Genomic DNA, 21,000 nt, shown 5'->3' with positions numbered 1-21,000 from the left:
CATCATCCAAAATCCTCGAAATTCCGAGTACGACCGCTGTCAATTGGCCGACACAATTTGGCAGCCGACGGCGACCAATCAACGAGAACTTCGAGCCGCCGACGAGGAGCCATCGAGTCTTCCCGGAGGACCACGGCGAGGACTCGTTCTTCTTGGTCTACGAGCGTCGAGTTGTGAGGACGTATTTGAATTCGTTGTCTCCCCACCACCCTCTGCACGGCTACCTCGAAACACCTTGCTACCGCTACCTGGGTTTTTATATTTCTTGGCCAAAGTCTCGTGTGAGCGGCCCTTTTTATATTTTTCGGCCAAAGTCTCTTGTGAACGCCCTAGTTGTATTCTTTTGGCCAACATCTCGTATGAGCGGCCTTTTTGAAGTAAAATATCTCATTGCTGCCTCTTTCCTCGGTCGGATCAAGAAGCCGTATGGACCCGAACTCAGGGATGCTGTCTTGAGCGGTCGACGCGTTAATTTCCTTTTTTTTTTCGCCAAGTGCGAACCTTATTATAATTAAAATCTGTTTTCGCGATGTGCGAACTTTGTTAAATGATTCCTATTCGCGAAGTGCGAATTTTCAGTCAATTTTCCTTATTTCGCGAAGTGCGAACCTTATTGAATTAAAATATGTTTTCGCGAAGTGCGAACTCCCGTTGAATTAAATTCCGTTTTCACGAAAGGCGAACCCCCCCCCCCCCCTGTAACCCCCTCTTTTCGAGCTGGAAATTTCTTATGTAACCGTGCCTGCCTTCGATTTAACTGTTCCTTTTATAAATCGAAAACTGAATATATGTCCGGAATTTCACTATTTTAAAATGTTAGTTTCGGGATCCGATAAAATTTAGTTGGATCACAATTATTTCCGCGCAAATGTAATTTATGAAAATTTCATGTGTCCGAAACCTCTTTGTTTCTTGCGTCGATTATTTGTGCCGACATTTTTAAATTGCTGCCTTTCTTGCGCTTTTGGTATTATTCTTTATTATTGCTGCCTTCATTGCCGAACCCGTCAATTCATTTTGCTTGCGTCCGTTCACAGTTTAAATATTTTCTTCGCAAATTTAGTCTACTATTTCCCAATTTAATTTAGTTCCGTGTAGGTTTTTGCTTGCGTGCAATTCTCAGTTTCGTGTTCTCTTTAATTGGATTGATATTCTTGTCCCGGAGTCGAGCCTAATCTTATAATCGAAGATATAGTTTCGCATTTTGGATTTTTGGCTGTCTAAAGCCACCGTTATTTTCCGTGCGCTTCGCCGCGCGCATCGTCCTTTTGAGCGCGGGCGCGCGCTCCGTCGCCCGGGCCGGTACCGGAATGTGGGCCCGCCCGTGGCCACTTTGAGACATTGTTAGAGTTAAGATTTGTCATTTTGGAATAAATAGGTCATTAATTTAATTCCGGCTCTGGTTTGCTTTTTTTTAAAGGACCCCGCGTCCTCTCCACGGTCGCTTGGGCGTACTGAGCTAGCCCGGTTTATTTTTCATCGGCGACGCTGCTGCTTCTCGTCTCGTATCGCTACCTTTCGTTCAATTTTTACGTGTCTGGGACGTTAAGATAATTTTGCTTCTGTTAGTTGAGGGACCGACCCTTCGGGCCTTACGCTGGTGCGAATCCGTGAGCGGGTTGGGTGGCTCATCGCTGGTGCGTGAGCTCCCGTACGCTGTTGCGAGCCCCGACGGATTGGACCCATGCAGTTCAGGTCCCGGATTAGCCCTTTGGAGGGCCTGGCGCCCGCAAATTTTGTTGCTGTTGAGCGATCATGAGACGGAGACCCTATTTTGTTGATTATTTATTTGTGACTCCACCAGAGAGTCGGAACATTAATTGCCAGAACTTCGTTTGGAGTTATATCAGTAAAAATAACGTCACAACGTATTATAAAAAACCTGAAGAAACTTCGTCTACACGATGGATTTCTCAAAAATCATCAAATTCGGGCGCCTGGAAGATCTTCTGCCAATGAAGAAGATGGTCGAGCTGAAGATTAACAAGGATTATAAAATTAGCGGTACACGGCACGTTCAGACGAAATATGGAACGAGATTGCTGACAAACATCGACGAGAGCTTCTCAGTATTTCCTCCTGCAAGGATGGTGAAGGTGTTGAAGGACAACACCGAAATGTTTTCGAACATGATGCACGCTATCGAAGAAAATCGCCTCATCATGCGGTACGTTGGTGGATCATGTAACCAAATTAAATTTCTGTGTTTGGAGTGCGCTGTTGGAGTGTGTATCAAATATATACACGATTGATTATTTCATTGTCTGTCTTTATTTTCCGAAAACCAAATCCTTAATAATTTGACATTTTCGGTTGAACAACTGAAATGCGACGCGGTATGATTCAAACATCGAGTATTCGTATTAATTCGCAACTTTTGCAGCGAAGAACAATTTAAATCCGCGAAATCAACGATGTAATCGGGATGTCCCACAAGTTTCTCTAACCACTTCTTCTTCTCAAATCTTTTGACGTAGATTCTGACGGCGTCTTGTACGATAGATCGAAGATGATTTTTAACTCTTCTGTACGGTATGTCGCCCGAGGTCCAGGGTATCCCGTGAAAAATGCGTTCCTACCACAACTTCATGCACTTATATTTGGCTGGGAGACACACTCACGTGCAAGGTGGTCGAAACAGTAATGTTACGGGTTCGGTGAAATAGGTGTTGGTTCCAAGTAGAGATAGCTGCTTTAAAACGAATTTGTTCGACGGTTTCTTGAATCCCTGCAGGTCCACGGCGAATTCCATTTCGTTACTGTGCAATTGGGGGACGATTGGAGCTTTTTATACCTATTTCCACACCCCACCACTGATCGGGTTGTACTCGACGATATGATCGTGCAGGATTAAGCAAGATGCCGACGTTTCGACGGGAATATTGTTTTCCTCCTCAAATTCGAGACGAATATCGACCGGCCCGAACTTGAGGGACTCGTTTGGTTGGAACAATCGATGACGTTCAGCGGTGCATATTCCACAGAACTCGTTCTTCGTCAACAGAGGCTCGAGATCTTCACCCTAGTAAGCAGCTTGAAAGATTGCATACATCTCGTACAACAAAGCAAATTGATTGCGACTAAACTCAAGATTAAGATTTCCATACGGGTAGCATTGTGAATTCAAAAACAGTTTAACCTCTCTGACATTGCAATTCTCAAAGTGACCCGCGTTTTCATTTTTCTTATTCCTTCTACTCGTTCGGAATCCCATGTTACGAGGCTTCCCGATTTTCCTCAAAATATAGAGGCGCGCATTACATTAAGTATGAGTCAGTTACTGAAAGATAAATATCGAATCCAAAGCAACGATAATATCATCTGATTAAAACGGTAAAGTAATAAAGAGTGGAGCAATCATCGAGGAATGTTTTGGTTTATTCGCACGCCTTTCGCACCGAACTGCACTCTGGACCAAAACACGGGGCCTACTCATCCGTCAATGTAGGGACTTCCTGAGCACGTCCGATGAAACTCCTATCAACAAAATCCAAAAACAATGAAATTGAACCCTGTCCTCACTGGCATCTCAAGGATAAGATTTCGTATAAAAACGGCACCGAAAAAGAGCACGTCGTAGTCTGAGGGGCTAGTCTGAGGCGATCAGTCAGTCCACCCTCTGTGTGGCTGGGGTTCTCTGAAGAGCTGACCGTACTGTTAGTAACAGTTGTGCGTTTCGGTACCCCGACGTCCACGAGTGAACAGCAAGAACGACGGCGCTGCGAATTCCGGACCAGCGGGAGAATCTTAGGACGCTCCAATCCTAGGGCACGTCCCGGTTTGGAGGTGTTCACGTGCAGTTCATCACAACCGACAGAACGCAGGAGAGAAGTCACCGGAAGTAAAGGCCTCTGCGAAGTCAAGGTACAGGTCCTCTTCTAAGAGCTCCATTATTTCACTCTTTCAAACTTTATCACTCGATTTCGAACCCTCTTCCAAATTACTAACCTGCATCAGAATTCGGTATTCACCTTCGGGTAACGACTACCAAATTTTAACTCCTCACAATAAAAATCGCAACTCATTAGCTGCCCTTGCTGAGTAAGGCAAAGCGCACCTTGCAAGCGAAGAATCTCACGTCAGCATTTCGCAATTGATACGCGGACATATGTCGTCCCACTTCCACGAGCCGCTAACACGCGGCCTGCAATGTCCTTGTCTCGTCTCGCGACGATCCATTTAGCACAGTGTATTTTTTGCACACCTTACCCCCATGGACATTGTACCCCTTGCATCATAAATAGAACTGTTTCATTCAATATAAAACGATGACTTGATCCTCACGAAACCTTAAAACCTTCCTGAGTCCTCATTGCAACTTTCCATCCAGCCTTTGGGGACCAAAAACCTATCGATCCCACTAAGGAGGTTGACCTAGTCGCTCGGGTTATCCTCTCCATATTTCTCAAATCATAAACTGATTACGCGTGCGTATGAGTTAATTCCTCTACAAACAGTATATCGCTCGTAGGAATCTGCAAAATTCCTCCGGCCTCGCCAGCCACTCGGTCGCCACATAATATCCAATGTAACGTATCAAGGTTTTTCTAGCTGCGTCGACGTCTTGACGGTCCATATGTGTTTCGAAGTGACGGGATGAAGAAGATATTCGTATAACTTCCAGGTATGAAAACTCATGAAAATGGGCGCGTCCTTCTCGATGAATCTCAGCAGCTCAACTCTTTGGCAATTCATAACTCTTATGTATGATATCAACCATTCGAACTTTTGAATTACGACTTTCCATTCTTCCGCAACAATTTGTACGATCGCATTGGTATCGCTCTTTTCCCCCGTTAGAATCAATTCGTGGTTGGCGTTAACGACGATCTAGCGATAATCTTCGTCAAATCCCAGAATCATATTCAGTGGTATCGATACGTAAAAGTTGCCAGTTGCATCGGTCAATTTCCCCTGCTCGTCGAGCCAATCGGCGTTTTGCATCAACGAGCGTTGACCGGGAGCTAAGGAAACGTAGCCCTTCATGAAACTCGTGAGACCGACGTTCTTGTTTCGATCGATCTCTATGGTGTTCATTTCGTAGCGAATTTCCTCGAAGAGATGGCAAACAGCATTGTTGACCAGAGTCGGGCTCGCTGTCGCCGTAGTTCCATCTTCATTTACCAGTTTGCCGTATACGTGCAGCGAGCTTTTGTTCGGTAATAAGCATATGTTTTGGTGTTGTATGGAAATTCGAATCTCGTAACTGTTGTTGAACGTTGACGAGGCGTAAAGTTGGTGTGCATGAGTTTCACAGTGTGCTATTGAAACCGGCAGCATTCGCCAGTAAGCCGATTCCTCAGGCCGACCAATCCCTTCTATCGGCAGGCAGCATCAGTCTGACGGTGAAGGACATCACCGCAATACTTGCCGAATTTCAGGGCAATATTTAAAATAAAAAATTATAATAAAAATATTTAATCAATAAATTTTGTGTTCCTTTTAAATACAATGTGTTTAACTTACCTACCATTACTACATAAGCAACGCGAGGACGCGTTAGCGAATCTAGCACCGACAATGGTCATTTAATTCATTAGAAAACTACCGGGTCGGCTGCGGCATCCGGGAGGCAAAAATATAAAGAAGATAGACTAAAGGACTCGGTATGTAAAAATAAATACAAATAAATAAATATATAGTATATATTATATAATATATAATACATATACAGTAATTTATATTTCCTTTTATTTAAACCAGGGGTTATTACATAATAAGTAAAACTAATTTTGCGGCGAATCTAAAACGCGAACTACTTAGTCGACGAGTGAAGATTAGTCGCGACATAACCTATTAATTTCCCTACTCGCGGAACTACTAATCAAGAGTCGGATAGCCCGACTGACTATTTAAATAACCTATATCGTTGAGCATAATCTCCGATAGACTACCTATCCACGAACTAAAAATCGCAAATGTCGGCTACACCGACATAATTAATTAAATAACCTACTCGAATTCCTATTCGATCGCGAGCATCGGTTAATCCGACGCATCGGCTTAACCAACCTACCTACCCGCTAGTTTGCCTAACTAATTAAAGACATTGTCGGCGGATCCGACATTTACTTAATTAATCTAGCTACTCGCGGACCGGGTACTCCGACTACGAACTTAAGTAACTTAAATATTAAACGCTGTTTAAAAATAATTAATCCTAAGCGCTCGCAAGGAATTATCAACCCCCCAGGGTAAAAATAATATTATTATTTTAAAAAAGGGGTAACCTCGGGCGTCGCGCGCATGCGACGCCATTACTCGTAACACGCTTGACGCGCAGGACAGGCCTTACGCGTCTTAAAGTCTCTACATGGTTTTCGCCATACGCTCGTACACGCATAGACTGCACTCGACGCGACACTGTAACTATTCGGATCGCGCACAATTAAAAAACACTTCTTGAACCTTCGGGTGAAGCGAAGTCACCATCCTTCTTTCGGGCCGTTGATAGCGTCCGCCTGGGGGGTTGAGATTGCAATGGCCGCCCCGACGCGGTCAGCTGGGGCAGCGGCGGTATGCGCACCGGGCGTACGCAATCGTCTTTCCTCGAGCGGCCGCCAACCGCTACTATCCATTTCGCATAACGCCGACCTTGTAGGCGCTCGCGATCCGCGAGCACAATGTAAGCAGGAAGGACGCTGACTCCTGCAGGTTGCGACTCGTTTCGGCACGTGCCGGCCGCCACGGCGGCACGTGTCCTCACACATGTACGTGCGACCATGCGTGTTCACAATTATGTAATTAACGACCTGTTAATTTTATAATTAATTACAATTAATTATAGGCCTCGATAGAAAAGCGATCTATCCCGTTGGAAGGCCTTACCTTATTAATTAAACGTTTTATGTAAATTGTTGCGTAGCGATGGCCTTGACCTCACTACTTATTTAATGTTTAATATCTATTTGCGAAAACGCAAACATTGAGTCGATCGTCATGCGAGACGTCGATTCTTATACTATTTTCTCGATTTCGGACATTGTCTATTAAAAAGTGAGACCAATATGTGACGCAATAATCATCTCTCGGATACACAAAATTAAGAGGAGTTAATTATATTCCAGCAAAATTTGACACATTACATTCTCAACAGGGCTAACGATTGTTACATGTTTCGTGGTCCGATAATTACCGATTGCAAAGTTATTGCAATTTGTTTAATCAAACCTCCATAGCGACAAGACCGTAACTCCAAGGAGCGGCAATTTTATAACAATTTATCGAAAAGGCAAGAGGCTCGCAAAATACGCGGTTGCCTTTTCGAATTTATGAATTATTAACAAAACGTGAGATCTTATAATTAAATAATTATGTTACAACGGTGCAACTGATAACAAAACGGAGACAAATGTTTTCTCGAACGTTTCTTTTTGTTCATCCTGTTGAATGTTGTCCCGGGACCAATTTGTAAACAATTGGAGAGGAGGTGAAACCACGGCCCTATATAAGGCGGTCCGCCGAGCCTTCGAAAGGAGTCACATCAAGATTCGAGAAACCATTATGTCCCCAAGCCGACGAGGCACGACTCGAACCGAAGTACTCAATACGGACGAGTTTTTAATTAGAAAAATTGTTCAAGGGAGTTAAGATCGCTGGCATTTCTATGATTTTATATCCTGGCGGCACGATCGGAAAGAACTCGTGTATGGTATGCAGCTAACGATCGTTGATGTAGGCACCAGTGGTAATGTTACATTCGACTCGCATAGCGTTCACATCGAGAATGGCGACAGGTACATTGGACGCGTGTAATTTATTAGGTTTCAAAACGCGCGGAGCGAAATCTAACAAGCGATCTATGGAATCGTCTGGCAGAAAATTGATGTCGCGATTACATTTAACCTCGCTGCATAACGTATTATTGTTAGCTCTAATGTTGACGACGATACCCTTATCTTGCAACGCGCTCTGTACCTAGCTCTCGATATCCTCGATCTCATAGCTTCCAATAGGTATAGTTATAATTCCGTCCCGCACATAGAACTTATTGTGACCGGTATCCACGTTCGAAATCGAATTAAAGGTCAACAGCCCGATGAGTCCGAGGACATAATTTTGGTGTGGAGAAAGCTCGATAGGATGAAAGTATTGAGCTTCGAGTACAGAGGAGGTGCTCGACAAAGTTAACGTAAGTGAATCTTCCATGATCACAGACGTTAGACTGACATCGCAAAACTACGTCTTACATTTAGATGAACGATACTTATTAGTACGATTTAATTGACCACACAAAAACTTTAAGCATAAGTGGCCGCATTCGAAACTATCGTACTGCTGACATCTTTCGTAATTGTACGTTACACTACCAACACCAAGATACCTTATAAGATCTAATGGCGGTCAAAGATTGACAAAACTATCGAATTAGATAACTCGATCGTCCGTCTTCTTATACGCGACCCAATGCGTTCCAGGACCATCTTCATCATTGAGATTGACAATCGCCGATTCATGTCTGTATGGACCATTTTTCGACATGGCGTTTCTCATAAAGACTCCTCGAAAATGCGGAATCTTTATGATTTTCGCGTACTTGAGCACATCCGCATCGGTTAACGCTCGGCGTGGTAGTTTCACTTCAAGTATTTCGGCTTTTCGTAAATACCCAATCCTTTCCTATAGGGTTTCAAGTACAGTCCTTTGCCCAATGCAATAACTTCCATCGTTTTGTTGTGCCTTTTGCTTTCCTTCAATCGTGCTTTGGATGCGTTCGCGTTGTTCACGGCTTTGGCTATACCCGCTGCTCCACCAGCAAGCACTCCAGCGGCACTTAGACCCGCAAACACGGGAATGAGAAACGGCAAGAAACCTCCGACTTTGGATTGCACAGGTAAAATTCGCGGTGTACGCACGTTACGTTTTCCGCCGGCCCGTTTAACGGCCATTTGTGCCCCTTTGCGGGCAGATTTGATGGCGATCCGCGTATCGTTACTCGGAATCATCGATGGTTTAACTTCATCGATAACGTTTCGCAGCGCTATCTTCTTCTTCTTGATCCCCATACCAAATTTAAATTTAGTCTTCATTAAGTTCGCGACGGTTAAAGCGGCCGCTTTCTCGGCCTTATCGGCATCACCTGAAAAAACGCGTTTTTAAGCTTTTTCGGTCAGCACTCTGTCCGCTGCCCCTCTTTGCTCGAGATTTTCTCGATTCTTCGAATAGGCGATGTCGTGCTCTTTATAGGCAGCGTCAAGGGGGTTAATACCAGGATCACCTCGTGCCAGTCTTTTGGCTAATTTTGTGCCAGGCCTGCAGTACTGATAGCCGGATATATGCAATTCAACGGGAAGACTGTTGATGATCCTGTTAACTAAACCTCCCCCTTTGCGTCGCTTACCATGCACGATCATATCCGCTTCCTATCGCGGAACGACTCCAACTGAACTATGACCTTTATAAACCCAATATTTATAGCTTTTTCATTAATCGCAGGCGAGGTGAGGTTCAAAGTCCTTGCAATTGCCTGTAATGAATTTCGACGAGCTGATACGAGTGGAAAAACACCGCAAGGGCACGGCGAATTATTGCCAAACAGTATACGCGCGGTGTTTTGCGGGCCATCCAACTGCGGTAAAACGAACGCGCTGCTCGCTCTCATTACTCATCCTAATGGATTAAGATTCGGAAACGTTTACGTGTTTTCGTTATCGTTGGATCAACCAAACTACAGGTTTCTAGACCGTTTACTCGATAGCGTGCCCGTCGTCGAGTACTTTCCTTTTACGTAACACGAACAAGTGCTGTCACCGAACGAGGCTCGACAAAAACTCGATAATTATTTACGACGATATAGTTTGCGAAGAATAAGATAACATCAGAGCCTTCTTCAGCATGGGGCGGCATAAGGATGTTGACTGTTTCTACCTTTGCCAGACGTATGCCCGTATTCCAAAATATCTGCTGCGCGATAACGCTAATCTCCTGATACTTTTTAAGCAGGATGAAATGAATCTTAGGCACGTGTATGATGACCACGTAAACACTGACATGACCTATGCACAATTTAAAGACTTGTGCACGGTATGCTGGAACGATGATAAGTATGGATTTCTCGTGATCGACATGGACAGCGAGCCCGACAGAGGCAGATACCGAAAAGGATTCGACTGTTTCGTTGAAATAAATGAGCGATCCCCGAGAAAATTAAAACAGTAGCGTTTCGAATTCGCGGCAACACGCAGCGAGAAAAGCTTCAGGAGCAAAAAGATGTCTTGCGTCAAATTGCTAAAGCTAGCGATGCGTTCGCAGAAAACATAAAATAATAAAATTAGAGAGAATGTAGAGCGAACGATGAGCGAAGTCTTTAACCCTTTGACTGCTGTGGACTATACTGCGGCCTATAGGCGCATATGTGCGTCCGGCGCAAGCCATTGATGTAGACTATGGACGCAAATGCGCGCTCGGCAAAGGCTCGGTGAAAAAGTATTCAGTCCCCAGCGATCGCTATTGCGGGCCGCATGTCGCCCACGCGAAGCGCTTCAATTTGGAGCAGTTAGCAGTCAAAGGATTAAACCCTATAGTGATACCGCTGCCAACGCTGGTGAACGATGCGGGGAGTAGTCCCGTCAAAGATGATGTAAAGAAGGAGGAAGACATCAAAGCGGATGAATCTTTCAAATCAGCCGATTATTCTTTCCAAAGTGTCACCGAAGTAGAAGAAGACGCTGAAGAACCGTCTATGGAATCACCCGTTAATGAAAACGAGTTGATGCAGTGGTATCTTCGCATGTTGCAATCGATCCAGGAGAAACATTTGGATACCGTCTACGATGTACGTAAACTCTCTAAGAACAGGCTAATGATCGGTGAATCGTCTATAAGTTTTGAGGGTAACCAGATTCTTGTGGGTAATAAGAAGTATTCAACAACTGCGAGTTTAATAGACCTCCAATTTAAGAAAGGGCCCGACGAAACTATTATAAATTAAAAAGACTTAGATAATTACAGAGAAATTATCGTAACCATCAATACCCACAGAAAATACTATAAGCCTCACAATGTCATTCGCAAAACGAAGAGTTTCAAATTTGAGGGGATGTGAAAGTGGCATCTTAGGAGTCAATCGTTCATGAAACTTTTCTACGAATTGGGTGTACCGATTTGTTTCAAATTTTACCACGTGAATAAAGAGACCCTAAGAAAGGTCCTGAAACTCGAGAAATTTCATTTGTTATTAAAATTGTTGAAAACGGCTATAAACAAATTATCTTAAAATTGAAATTTCATGGATTTCAGGACCTTCTTTGTAGCCTCCATATTCACATTATCAAGTTTGAGACGATTCGGTACACCCAGTTCGAAGAAAAGTTGTATAAACGATACTTCTTTGGCGCCACTTTCACATCACCTTAAGAACGTTATTGAAAAAGTTATCGAAAAACATACGGGGGAAAGTATCGTACCTCGATATATAACTGCTGCTGCAGAGGATAGACGAATGGATTACGTGGACTGGAATGATCCTAATGAATTGGTGGATCTGTCTTCATCTACTATATGCTTGTCAGGAAGTCGGTAACCACGCGGCAGTCACGCGAACGAAATCTTATCGATTATCGAGGAACTGCGCGAGGTACGTATCATTATTAATTCGGTAAAACGATTGAAATCGTCATTTCGGATATGAGTATCGATGTGTTTGGATGTCAATTATGTAACAAATCCACGGCTGTGAGTATTCGCGGTCTTCCTGGTACCGGCTTTAAATTCATCCACGACGGCGAGTACTATATAGACGGCAACAGGCTGTGCAACGTCGCCAATCCGGAGGATGAGCATGATGCTGTAACTATGAATCTTATGAAATCTGTAGTAAAGTAAGAAGTCGGTACTATATTTCAAGTAACGAGCAGATTGCGCCATGATATCGATGACAACAGCGCAATCACGCAAGTTCTTGAGTCTATGAAGGAAAAGTTGAACCGCTTGAAGACTGATTTCGATACAGCACAAGAGTTGACAATTCGCAACTCCTAGACCATTTCCCGATTGGATGCCTGATTAACTACGTTGAGAATCAATAGAAAAAAGTTACAGGTGGTGAATGAGTTGCATAAACCTGCCCGAAGGAACCATCGATGTCGACACGTTGACGTCCGAGGGTTGGATGAAATATGCCAAGAGGATCTCGTTGACATGTCAGAGTATGCAACAGAGAACCGTGGTTACAAGTATCTTCTAACCGTCATAGATGTATTTTCCAATTTTGCTTGGGTCATGGCAATGAGGAGTAAAAACGCTAAAGATGTGACAGCGGCTATGAACTTGAACCTGCTACAGGGTCGAATCCCAAAAAATTACAAGTTGATCAAGGTCGCGAATTCTACAACTCTGAACTTAAAGATTTGATGGAGAAGCATGGTATCACTCCGTACTCGGCACGTTCAGTAACTTGAGGGGTTACATGGATTTGGAAGCCAAAAAAAAAAAGCATATTTTCTCCATTTTTTTTATATAATATATAAATTATTTTATTAAAAATGTTAAGCACATAAAAAAGTAACATTTCAACAATATTTAAAAAAAATTTTCATCCAAAAATGTAGAAAATTCAGCCGGTGGGACCTGGTTTTCGGGGACCCCTAAAAAAAAGTGTCCACGTGGTGGTCAGGATAACTCATGATAGCTTTATCTGAAATTTAAGAACCAAATTTTTTCTGTTAGTAGATCAGTACAGCTAGTGATTGAACGAAGGATTAAAAAAAAAATGAAATTTGAATTTTTGGCAGGGTTGTATGCAAAATAGTTCAATTTTTGGTACAATTTACACTACGTATAGCCTTGTAAAATTAGTTGTAATCGAAAAAAAAAAAAACTTTCGTTCAATCACTCAGTCAATGCTATTTTGAAGTGCGCAAAATTTCAGTAAGATCGGTGTATTAGTTTTTGAGAAATCGTGTCCACCGGCTTCAAAAATAGTGTTTTCAGAAAAATGAGATTAAAATTTTAAGTAGCAATAAAATGAAGAATTTTTTTTTTAACTTACATAGAATCGTCGATTCCAGCTCCATAAAGCAAAGATCCTGCTGCAGCTGCGATGTCCAGGGCATCCTTTTGTTCCTGCCTAAGACGAATTCTTGCTTCTCATATCCCCGTCTCAGCTTTTTTCTCAGCTAGGAGTATGCGATGTCCATCCTCTTTTCGCGCGTTCTCGTGGTTATTTTTATGTCCATCCCGTACAAAAAAAAAAAGTAACAGAGTTGAGATCCCTTCGGTGAAAGTACAAGCGGCAACTGATGCAGCAATTTCAACTATTTTGGAACCAGCAGGAAGTATTTTTGGAGTGATTTCCCAAATTAACTGGTTCTGACACTCATTATTATTTTGCGTAAAGCCACCAACACACCGCTCTAGAAGCACATCTTTGTTAAGCTCTTCATAAATAGGCTTGATAGCTGACAAAACATCACTCGGCAATGGAGTATAATCGTGTTTGAATGATGATAAGACATTCATAGCTGAAGCACGCTGCCAAATGCACCATGAGTCAGGGCCGCTTGGGCATCTTTGGGCTGTGGATTTTGGTCCGTAGAGCTGTAGTGGAAGTACGTTGCCCATATAGCGTCCTTCATGTTTTGAACTGAATCACAATTTCTTCTTATAGACAGTTCGTAATAAACTGTTAATTTGTCAATTAATTTACCCGTAGGCTTGTCTTTGCCAGATAGAATTTTTGTTTCTACCCGTTTTACCTTTAATTTTTTTTTTTCCAGTAAATTGCGTAAACGGGTGCCCATCCTCTTTTGCACGTGTCCTATGCATTCTTTTACATTTATTTGAACATTTTCACCATAAGGTTTGGAATTAAGAACTCCGCAATATGTTTAGGAGTTTCCGTCTCCAACGTAATTGACGTATCTCAGGCCGTATTTTTCAAACGAACGTTGAAACATTTCAACGATTGATGAAACTTCCATATTACCAGCTGGCCCTTGGTGATTGGCACGGCATTCGTTTTTTTCTAAATGATCCTCTTGCCACTCTTCAAATTCTGCCGAATCTAGCTGTTTCTTCCAAGTCTCACATAATTTACAATATAAGCTTTTCACAAATATATCCAAAACATTTTCAGAACACCCACCAATCAACGTGACCACATAATGATGAATAACCGCGCTTTTTCCAACTGCCATCGCATGGTACAGTAACATATGTCGTATGTTCAACACCGTTTTCATCGCACGTTAGGATTTTTCTTCTTTTGCAGCTGAGGAAAAGAGTTTCTCGGCAACCGTCTTGATGCATTGATTATATCTTACTGATATAAAAACCGTACGTTGATTGATTCAAGAAAGGACTACTTATATCCATTAAGCCACAACATTTTTTACATCCGTCAAGACCTAAGCCTAATATTCGCAAAACAAAAATGAGTCTGCGATTTATTTCATACGCTTTACCTATTTTTTTAGACGATGAAATATATCTAGGCTGACACTTTTCACACTCCACCATTATTTTAAAACCAAGACGTAATTTTACACATTGTTTAAATTTAACTTTACCATCACATACTTCTTCCTCTCCATTTTCATTTATAATGTTAGAGCACTTCACAAAATTAGCAAGTGTTGAAAACACTAAAAAAAAGTCTATAATTGTATATTGAAGAGTAGCGTCCTCCGTCATGTGTTTCTCATCTTGACTTCCAAGTTTTTTCGCCGATGTGCTGACGAAAGAGGCATCTGCAGTCTTAAGATTAAATGATTGTTTCCTCTTTCTTGGTCTATCTTTTCTTCTTCCCTCTGCTCAATCAACTCTACTAATTTTATGCGGCTCCATTTTGCAAAAAAATTCGGTAAAAATTCACAACGCACACGTATGACCTCAAAGAAACCTCGTGGCTCAACAAGCAATAGTAACAGAAATATAATACGTGACCCTCAGAAAGTGAGAAAAACGAGCGGGAGAGACAGACAAACAACAGCTAAGCAGCGGTCTCGACATATCTGCGTCGCTCCCAGCCGGTCATTCCCAACGAGGGGAATTCTCAAAGACTCTCTCTCATAGACCTTTACTCTGATTGACTTAAAACTTTGGGAGAATATTCTAGATATTGTAATGTTAGATAATAAAATTAAAAAAAAAAATTGATTTTTTTAAATTTTCAAACCCATGTAACCCCATGAAGGCATCAATTTGTGAACGGTTTAACCGCACTCTAAAAAGTAAAATGTGACTACAATTCAGCCTACAAGGAAATTATCGGTGGTTGGATATAATATCGGACGCAAAATTCAAAGCTGGAGACAAAGTGCGAATAAGTAAATTTAAACATGCGTTTAAGAAAGGCTACACACCGAACTGGACGACCGAAGATTGTTCACCGTTAGCTTAGTAAATAATACCGACCCAGTGACGTAAAAACTTAAGGATTGCCAACCATCGAAGACGGATTCTACGAAGAATTGATTCGTGTTAAACACCCCGACGAGAAGGTGCTTAGGAAACGTGGAAATAAGCTTTTCGTGAAATAGCTAGGTTTCGATAATTTGCATAATAGTTGGATCAACAAATCGGACTTGTAGAAGGAATTTGAAGAAAAGAGAAGACAGTTATTTTACTCATTTTATTTTGTATCCCCACGGTAAAGTATTGGTAATTCCCGGAATAATGACTCTCTTGTCATCGCGCCAATTTACAAGGAGAGTACCGAGGGCCGACCTAGCCGATTTTCTACATTTGCAGGTATGTTGTTCTACATGGAAAATAATAACATACGTATTTTTGTATACGTGCTAATTCGTCCATTTAAGGGGTGAATAAGGCCCCTGAAGTTCACCCCCAAAAAGTGATTTTTCAGTATTTCTTCGAAAATACCCTACATATCGCCAATTTCATTGTTCCAACTAATACCTCATCAAAAGCCGCTGATATGCCGTACATTTGTGTTGCCGAGGGTTGCATCCTTTCCATTTCTGGGGGGTGAAATTAATTTTTTTTTTTCGGAATTTTTTCGCGATCAAATCTTCTGATTTCATCCAATTTTATCGAAAAAAATTCCACAGTATATAACATTGAAAGAATTAATTGACCTGTGCCGGTATTTTTGCGAAATTCCTATTGAAGGGGGTAAACCACCCCAAAATCATTCATTACCAATCCACATGCATTTTTTTTAAAAAAAGAGCTGAATAACATTCATTGACGATAAATAATGATGTTGAGAGTATTTTCGTGTCCAGATATCGCATACCTCAAATTTTACCTAGGGAAATTTTATTTATTTCCAATATTTTAATGTAATTTGTTGTACAAACGGCTACAATCTTACTAGAATCCTTTATGGTAAAGAAGAATGCGAAAAGATGATTTACACATGTAGCTCCTTTCCAACAAGAGTTTTGAATACGATTTACTATCCTTAAATTCAGTTCACGAACATTCCTTTAAAAATGATCCGTGTAAATTACTCCCCATCATCGCTTATTAACAAGAGATTTGATTCAACATGTAAATCACTGACAGTCAGAAATGATAAGTTATTATCAGTATTATAGTACTATCCGACCTTTCTGTTTTATATGCGTCATTATCACGGATGTATTAGGTTCGTATTTCTTACAGTAATGGTAGGCATGGAAAAAATGTTTGAGGCATAATGATTTCTTACACCATGAGCATCTCACAATTGTGATACTACAGCAACCTTCTGTTTCACAGCGAACATCAGAATTGTATCCAAAGCCGAACTGTACTGGATTTTCGAAATCTCTTGGTTTTTCTTCAATGTAACCACTTTTGTACCATGAAAATGTAAATAAATTGAAGTATTGAGGAGATGAGAATTGATTGTGAACCAAAGATAGAAATTTGATGATATTATTTCTCATATGGAGATTCAAATCTTCATTCATAAGTATGACGCTGTCCGAAAAATGCCTCACATCATTTTTCCACACTCTAAAGCCATACACATCTACTGGCCAAATTTTTCCAGTCCCCGTCGGAATTAATTTGGCAATCATATCTTTATTAACAAGAGTTCCTCCACTTCATCCACACAACTACAGAACAATGTCCGCTCCACAAATCAATCAACAATACACTCAAGGATCCAACATTTGGAATGTACACGTCCTTCAGCCAAGTTTTGAAATGGTCTGAAAATATATTTATTGAACATATTAATGAGAAAAAATACATGATAACCATATTAATACCTGAAGTCAGTTTTCCAGATTTAGACGCCATAACACAGACGTTGAAGGGGGTAAATAAATTCTTTACTACTGGTCCAAATTCTTCGCTGGGTTCTTTCAACACAATGAAAAGGGATGACAAAAGTTTCCCATCGGCTGATATTAGTGGTTGACTAGTATAATTGTGACTAGCCGAAGAAACAGATTGCACCAAACATTGAACTTGTTTTTCTCCTTCAACTGCCAATGTTCGTCCAGAGTGTATTTCCAATTGGAATCCACTCTGATCCGAATTGACAACATTTCGTGAACCTTTTGCTAAAATCTCTCGTCTTATATCGGCTACAAAGGAATCGGATTTCTGCTGTAAGTAGTCTGCACCTTCAAACGTTTTCTTTGTAATAAATTTATTAATTTTCCTGCTGACAATTCTATGACCTCGTTTGAAATTATTCACCCAGTGTCCGGAAGCTCCGAAACGGACACCTTCATGACCAATTTCTTTTTACGCTTGTAGAGCCCATCTTTACAGATCTATATCATGTATAATATGTCCAGCATCAACTGCGTTTTTGAAATTTTCCAAAACAAACTGACAGATTCGTCGTATTTTGTCTCTGTAAGTACCCCCTTTGATGAGTATATGAGTCCAGCATTTTAATTGTGAGATGGATCTGACTTTCCAGAATCGATTCTGTACAGTTTTCAATGCGAGATTCTTTCCCTTTCCACTTCTCCAAAACTCCACAACATGTTTTATAGTCATGAGACAATTCTTCAGAATCCATTGAACACTGTTCAATATCATCGCTCAAACTCCATACTTTGTCATCATCCTCTACTATTTGCATTGGAGCATCTTTATAAGGCTCCTGAACACCTAATTTTTCGTTTTTTATAACTTCTATATCATTGAATTCATGCATAGCGTCAAATAATATATTTTCAATGATTACTTTCAACTCAATTTCTCGCTGTGTCAGAGGAGTATTTTCCAATTGTAATCCTGAATATGTCACCAGTAGCAATTGTAGAACATTCATAGGATTTATCACCATTTTGATGAAATATAATTTGAGGCCCAGTCACTTTTCAATTCCAAGTTTAGTTATTGTTATAGATATTCAAAGTGGACATAGAAAAAAATTTGATATAATTCCACAGAGTGATCATACCTGCACAATGACGTGTTTTGATTCTCTTCACTATTCATCTAAAAAACTGTGAAATTTAATATTTCCAGGATGTGCTTCAGTGAAATAATAAAATATAAATGACAATGAATGCACTGAACGATGCGTTACTTATATAAGCAGTGTCGGCAAGACATTGAATCGCACTCGTTAATGAATTCTATATTGATTATAAAACTGCGTCATTTCTCATTTATCAGTTCGAAAATAATACAATCCCATGTTTATTAATAATGAAGAGAACATCATATAGGGTCATATAGCTCAACAGATTCAGACAATTTATACCTGTTTCAATCGTTGTTTACGGAAGGAAAGACATGGCATTCAATGGGGACATTTCCCGGGAGAAAATTTTCCACACGTTCTCTTCAGGAAATTTCATGAAATTTTTTCAAAGTATGTAACCGCTGACCACAACAATACTCTCAACATCATTATTCATCGTCAATGAATGTTATTCAGCTGATTTTCTCAAAAAAATACACGTAGCTTGGTAATGAGTGATTTTGGGGTGGTTTACCCCCTTCAAGGGGAATTTCGCAAAAATACCGGAACAGGTAAATTAATTCTTTCAATGTTATATAATATGGGATTTTTTTTCGATAAAATGAGTTTTAGGAGTCATTTTCATCCCTTAAATGGACGAATTAGTACATAAAAAAAAATACGTATTTTATCATTTTCCATGTAGAACATACCTGCGAATGTAGAAAATCGGTGGGGTCAGCCTCGGATACTCTCCTTGTTAGAGCTATTTTCCACTGTCGAATGGTGTATACGGAATGTTTTTTTACTTCGTATAAGATGCTGCGTTTCGATTACATCAACCTGATTCGAGAGACATTAGAAATAGTTGCCGAAAGTTATTTGCTTCAACGCGGATCCTTCCACCCCGTTTGCACGGTTCTTATCTTTATCTTCGCCTAAAACTTTAAAACTATACAATTTTGCGTGCAGTCCTACAAATTCAGTCATAATTTTCCCATTATTCTCGTCTCTCATTAGACCTACAATCTTTTTATTTACTAGCGGTATTCCGTACACATTATCCGCGGGGTAGTTGGATGTGTCGAACAAGTGGAAATCGCGCTTAATGTATTCATATATATCGGTAACGTTAAAGTGGTACAGTAAGCTATCTATATCAGTGTAGAATAATTTTGCTCGCTCCCCGAACGTCGGCTTAACTGTTTCAATGCCACGCAGCGCGATCGCGCTTTTCGCGTAGTGTGGTGAACTGTGTCGCGATGTTTGGTCCCGATCGTCAATTCGCAACGCTATCGCGCTTCATGGTACAATCCGACACAGATTTTTAAAAACCCCTGGCACTAAAACGGTTAATATAATTATAATGGAAGTCATAAATTTAAGTTTTAGAGATGTCTAAAATACAAAATTCTACATAGATAAGCCTATTGAATTTAATCTGCGTTCGATTCATTTCGATTATCACTATATCCTCTTCAAAGATGGTGCAGCTATGAAAATTTGGTTTCCCAATGAGAGCTTTCGCGCCGTACCCCTCGTCCCACTTGGTAAAGAGTTTGACATCATTTCGATTTCTAACGTTCCCCATCGTTTTCCGAAACATTGCGTCATTCATTAATTTATAGAAATTCTTTTCGAAATCGTTATGAGACTTTTTTCGTAATTCTGTATTTAAATCCATGTATTTTTTAAACCAAGGACTTTGATTAAATTTAAGAACTCGATGAATTTTTGTTAATTTCATGCCTAAACTTAAACATTGCTTTAAATTTCGATACTGAATAACGTATCTTTTTTCGACAGAAGCATCATCATTGATTTTGTCGTATTTGAGCCAGGAGGTGCGCAGTGATCGAGACATAAAGGCAAATTTTTAAAAATTTCGTGACGCGATTCGGGACACACATCAATCTCAAATATGTACCCTGCTGAGGAAGTATCGGAAATATTCCGAATACCGAGTTGATCGAAATTTTGTTCCCACTCGAACGATTTGAAAGGTAAAAATTGGCTCATGGCGGTCCCGTACAAATTAATCACGTCGTAATACGTTAGATACGACTCGTCCTTACTCGTATCGAAATCTATCCTCATGTACCTGTTATTCGCTTTGGCGTATCGTTTACAGCACTGAGCCACGCCGCCGCGAATACCTCTCCCGACAAACAATAACATTTCCTCGTCAAGAAGTTCGAGTTCGATGTCCGACACGTTAACATAGCATCGAAGGCAACACCGGGTGCCGTAAAATAATGTAGAGCGTCCAATTTGTACGCAGAAAAATATTTGCATCTGAAATTTTCAAAAATTTCAGCCAAGAGTAGCACGTCAGTCTTCAGATACAGATCCGAATACTCACCTAAAGTTTTGATATCAAACGTTTGCCAAACGTCGGTTACGCGTAAATAATAATTTTCAGAAATCTCTTCGTTATTTAATTTTGAGATAAATTTTTCTTTAGGAGGTAGCCGAGTCTTTTCAAGTTTCTCTCAACGGTCAATGTATTCATAGGGAAAAAACACCCTTTCTAGTCAAATGTTCAAATTCCTGCCCGCTGTTGCAGTGTTGACGCGTAATTAATTTCTCGGAATCGTCCATATAAGATGATAATTTTTCGATACTACTGGCCATAAACCGGAACGAATCAATGAAACGAAAATTAATGCTCGTAA

At 40.8% G+C, this 21,000-nt stretch overlaps 2 protein-coding genes across 2 annotated transcripts; one reads left to right on the top strand and one right to left on the bottom strand.

The window, feature by feature from the left end:
- Positions 1–11,625: 11,625 nt before the first annotated feature.
- On the top strand, positions 11,626–15,530 carry LOC111674007. Its single transcript, XM_023432658.1, is given in 7 exon segments — positions 11,626–11,819; positions 12,018–12,298; positions 12,301–12,389; positions 13,461–13,547; positions 15,134–15,319; positions 15,322–15,382; positions 15,385–15,530. Coding segments are annotated over 7 exon segments (1,044 nt in total).
- Positions 15,531–16,496: 966 nt separating this feature from the next.
- On the bottom strand, positions 16,497–17,196 carry LOC111674006. The gene is given in 4 exon segments (XM_023432657.1): positions 16,497–16,517; positions 16,632–16,994; positions 16,996–17,105; positions 17,166–17,196. Coding segments are annotated over 4 exon segments (525 nt in total).
- Positions 17,197–21,000: the final 3,804 nt, after the last annotated feature.

The sequence above is a fragment of the Orussus abietinus genome, unplaced genomic scaffold (genome assembly GCF_000612105.2).
Source record: "Orussus abietinus isolate OABI.00-Male unplaced genomic scaffold, Oabi_2.0 scaffold383, whole genome shotgun sequence".
In the NCBI taxonomy this organism is placed as follows: Eukaryota; Metazoa; Arthropoda; class Insecta; order Hymenoptera; family Orussidae; genus Orussus; species Orussus abietinus.
Note: the sequence above shows the minus strand (reverse complement) of the source record. Positions and strands in the feature narration are given on the sequence as shown.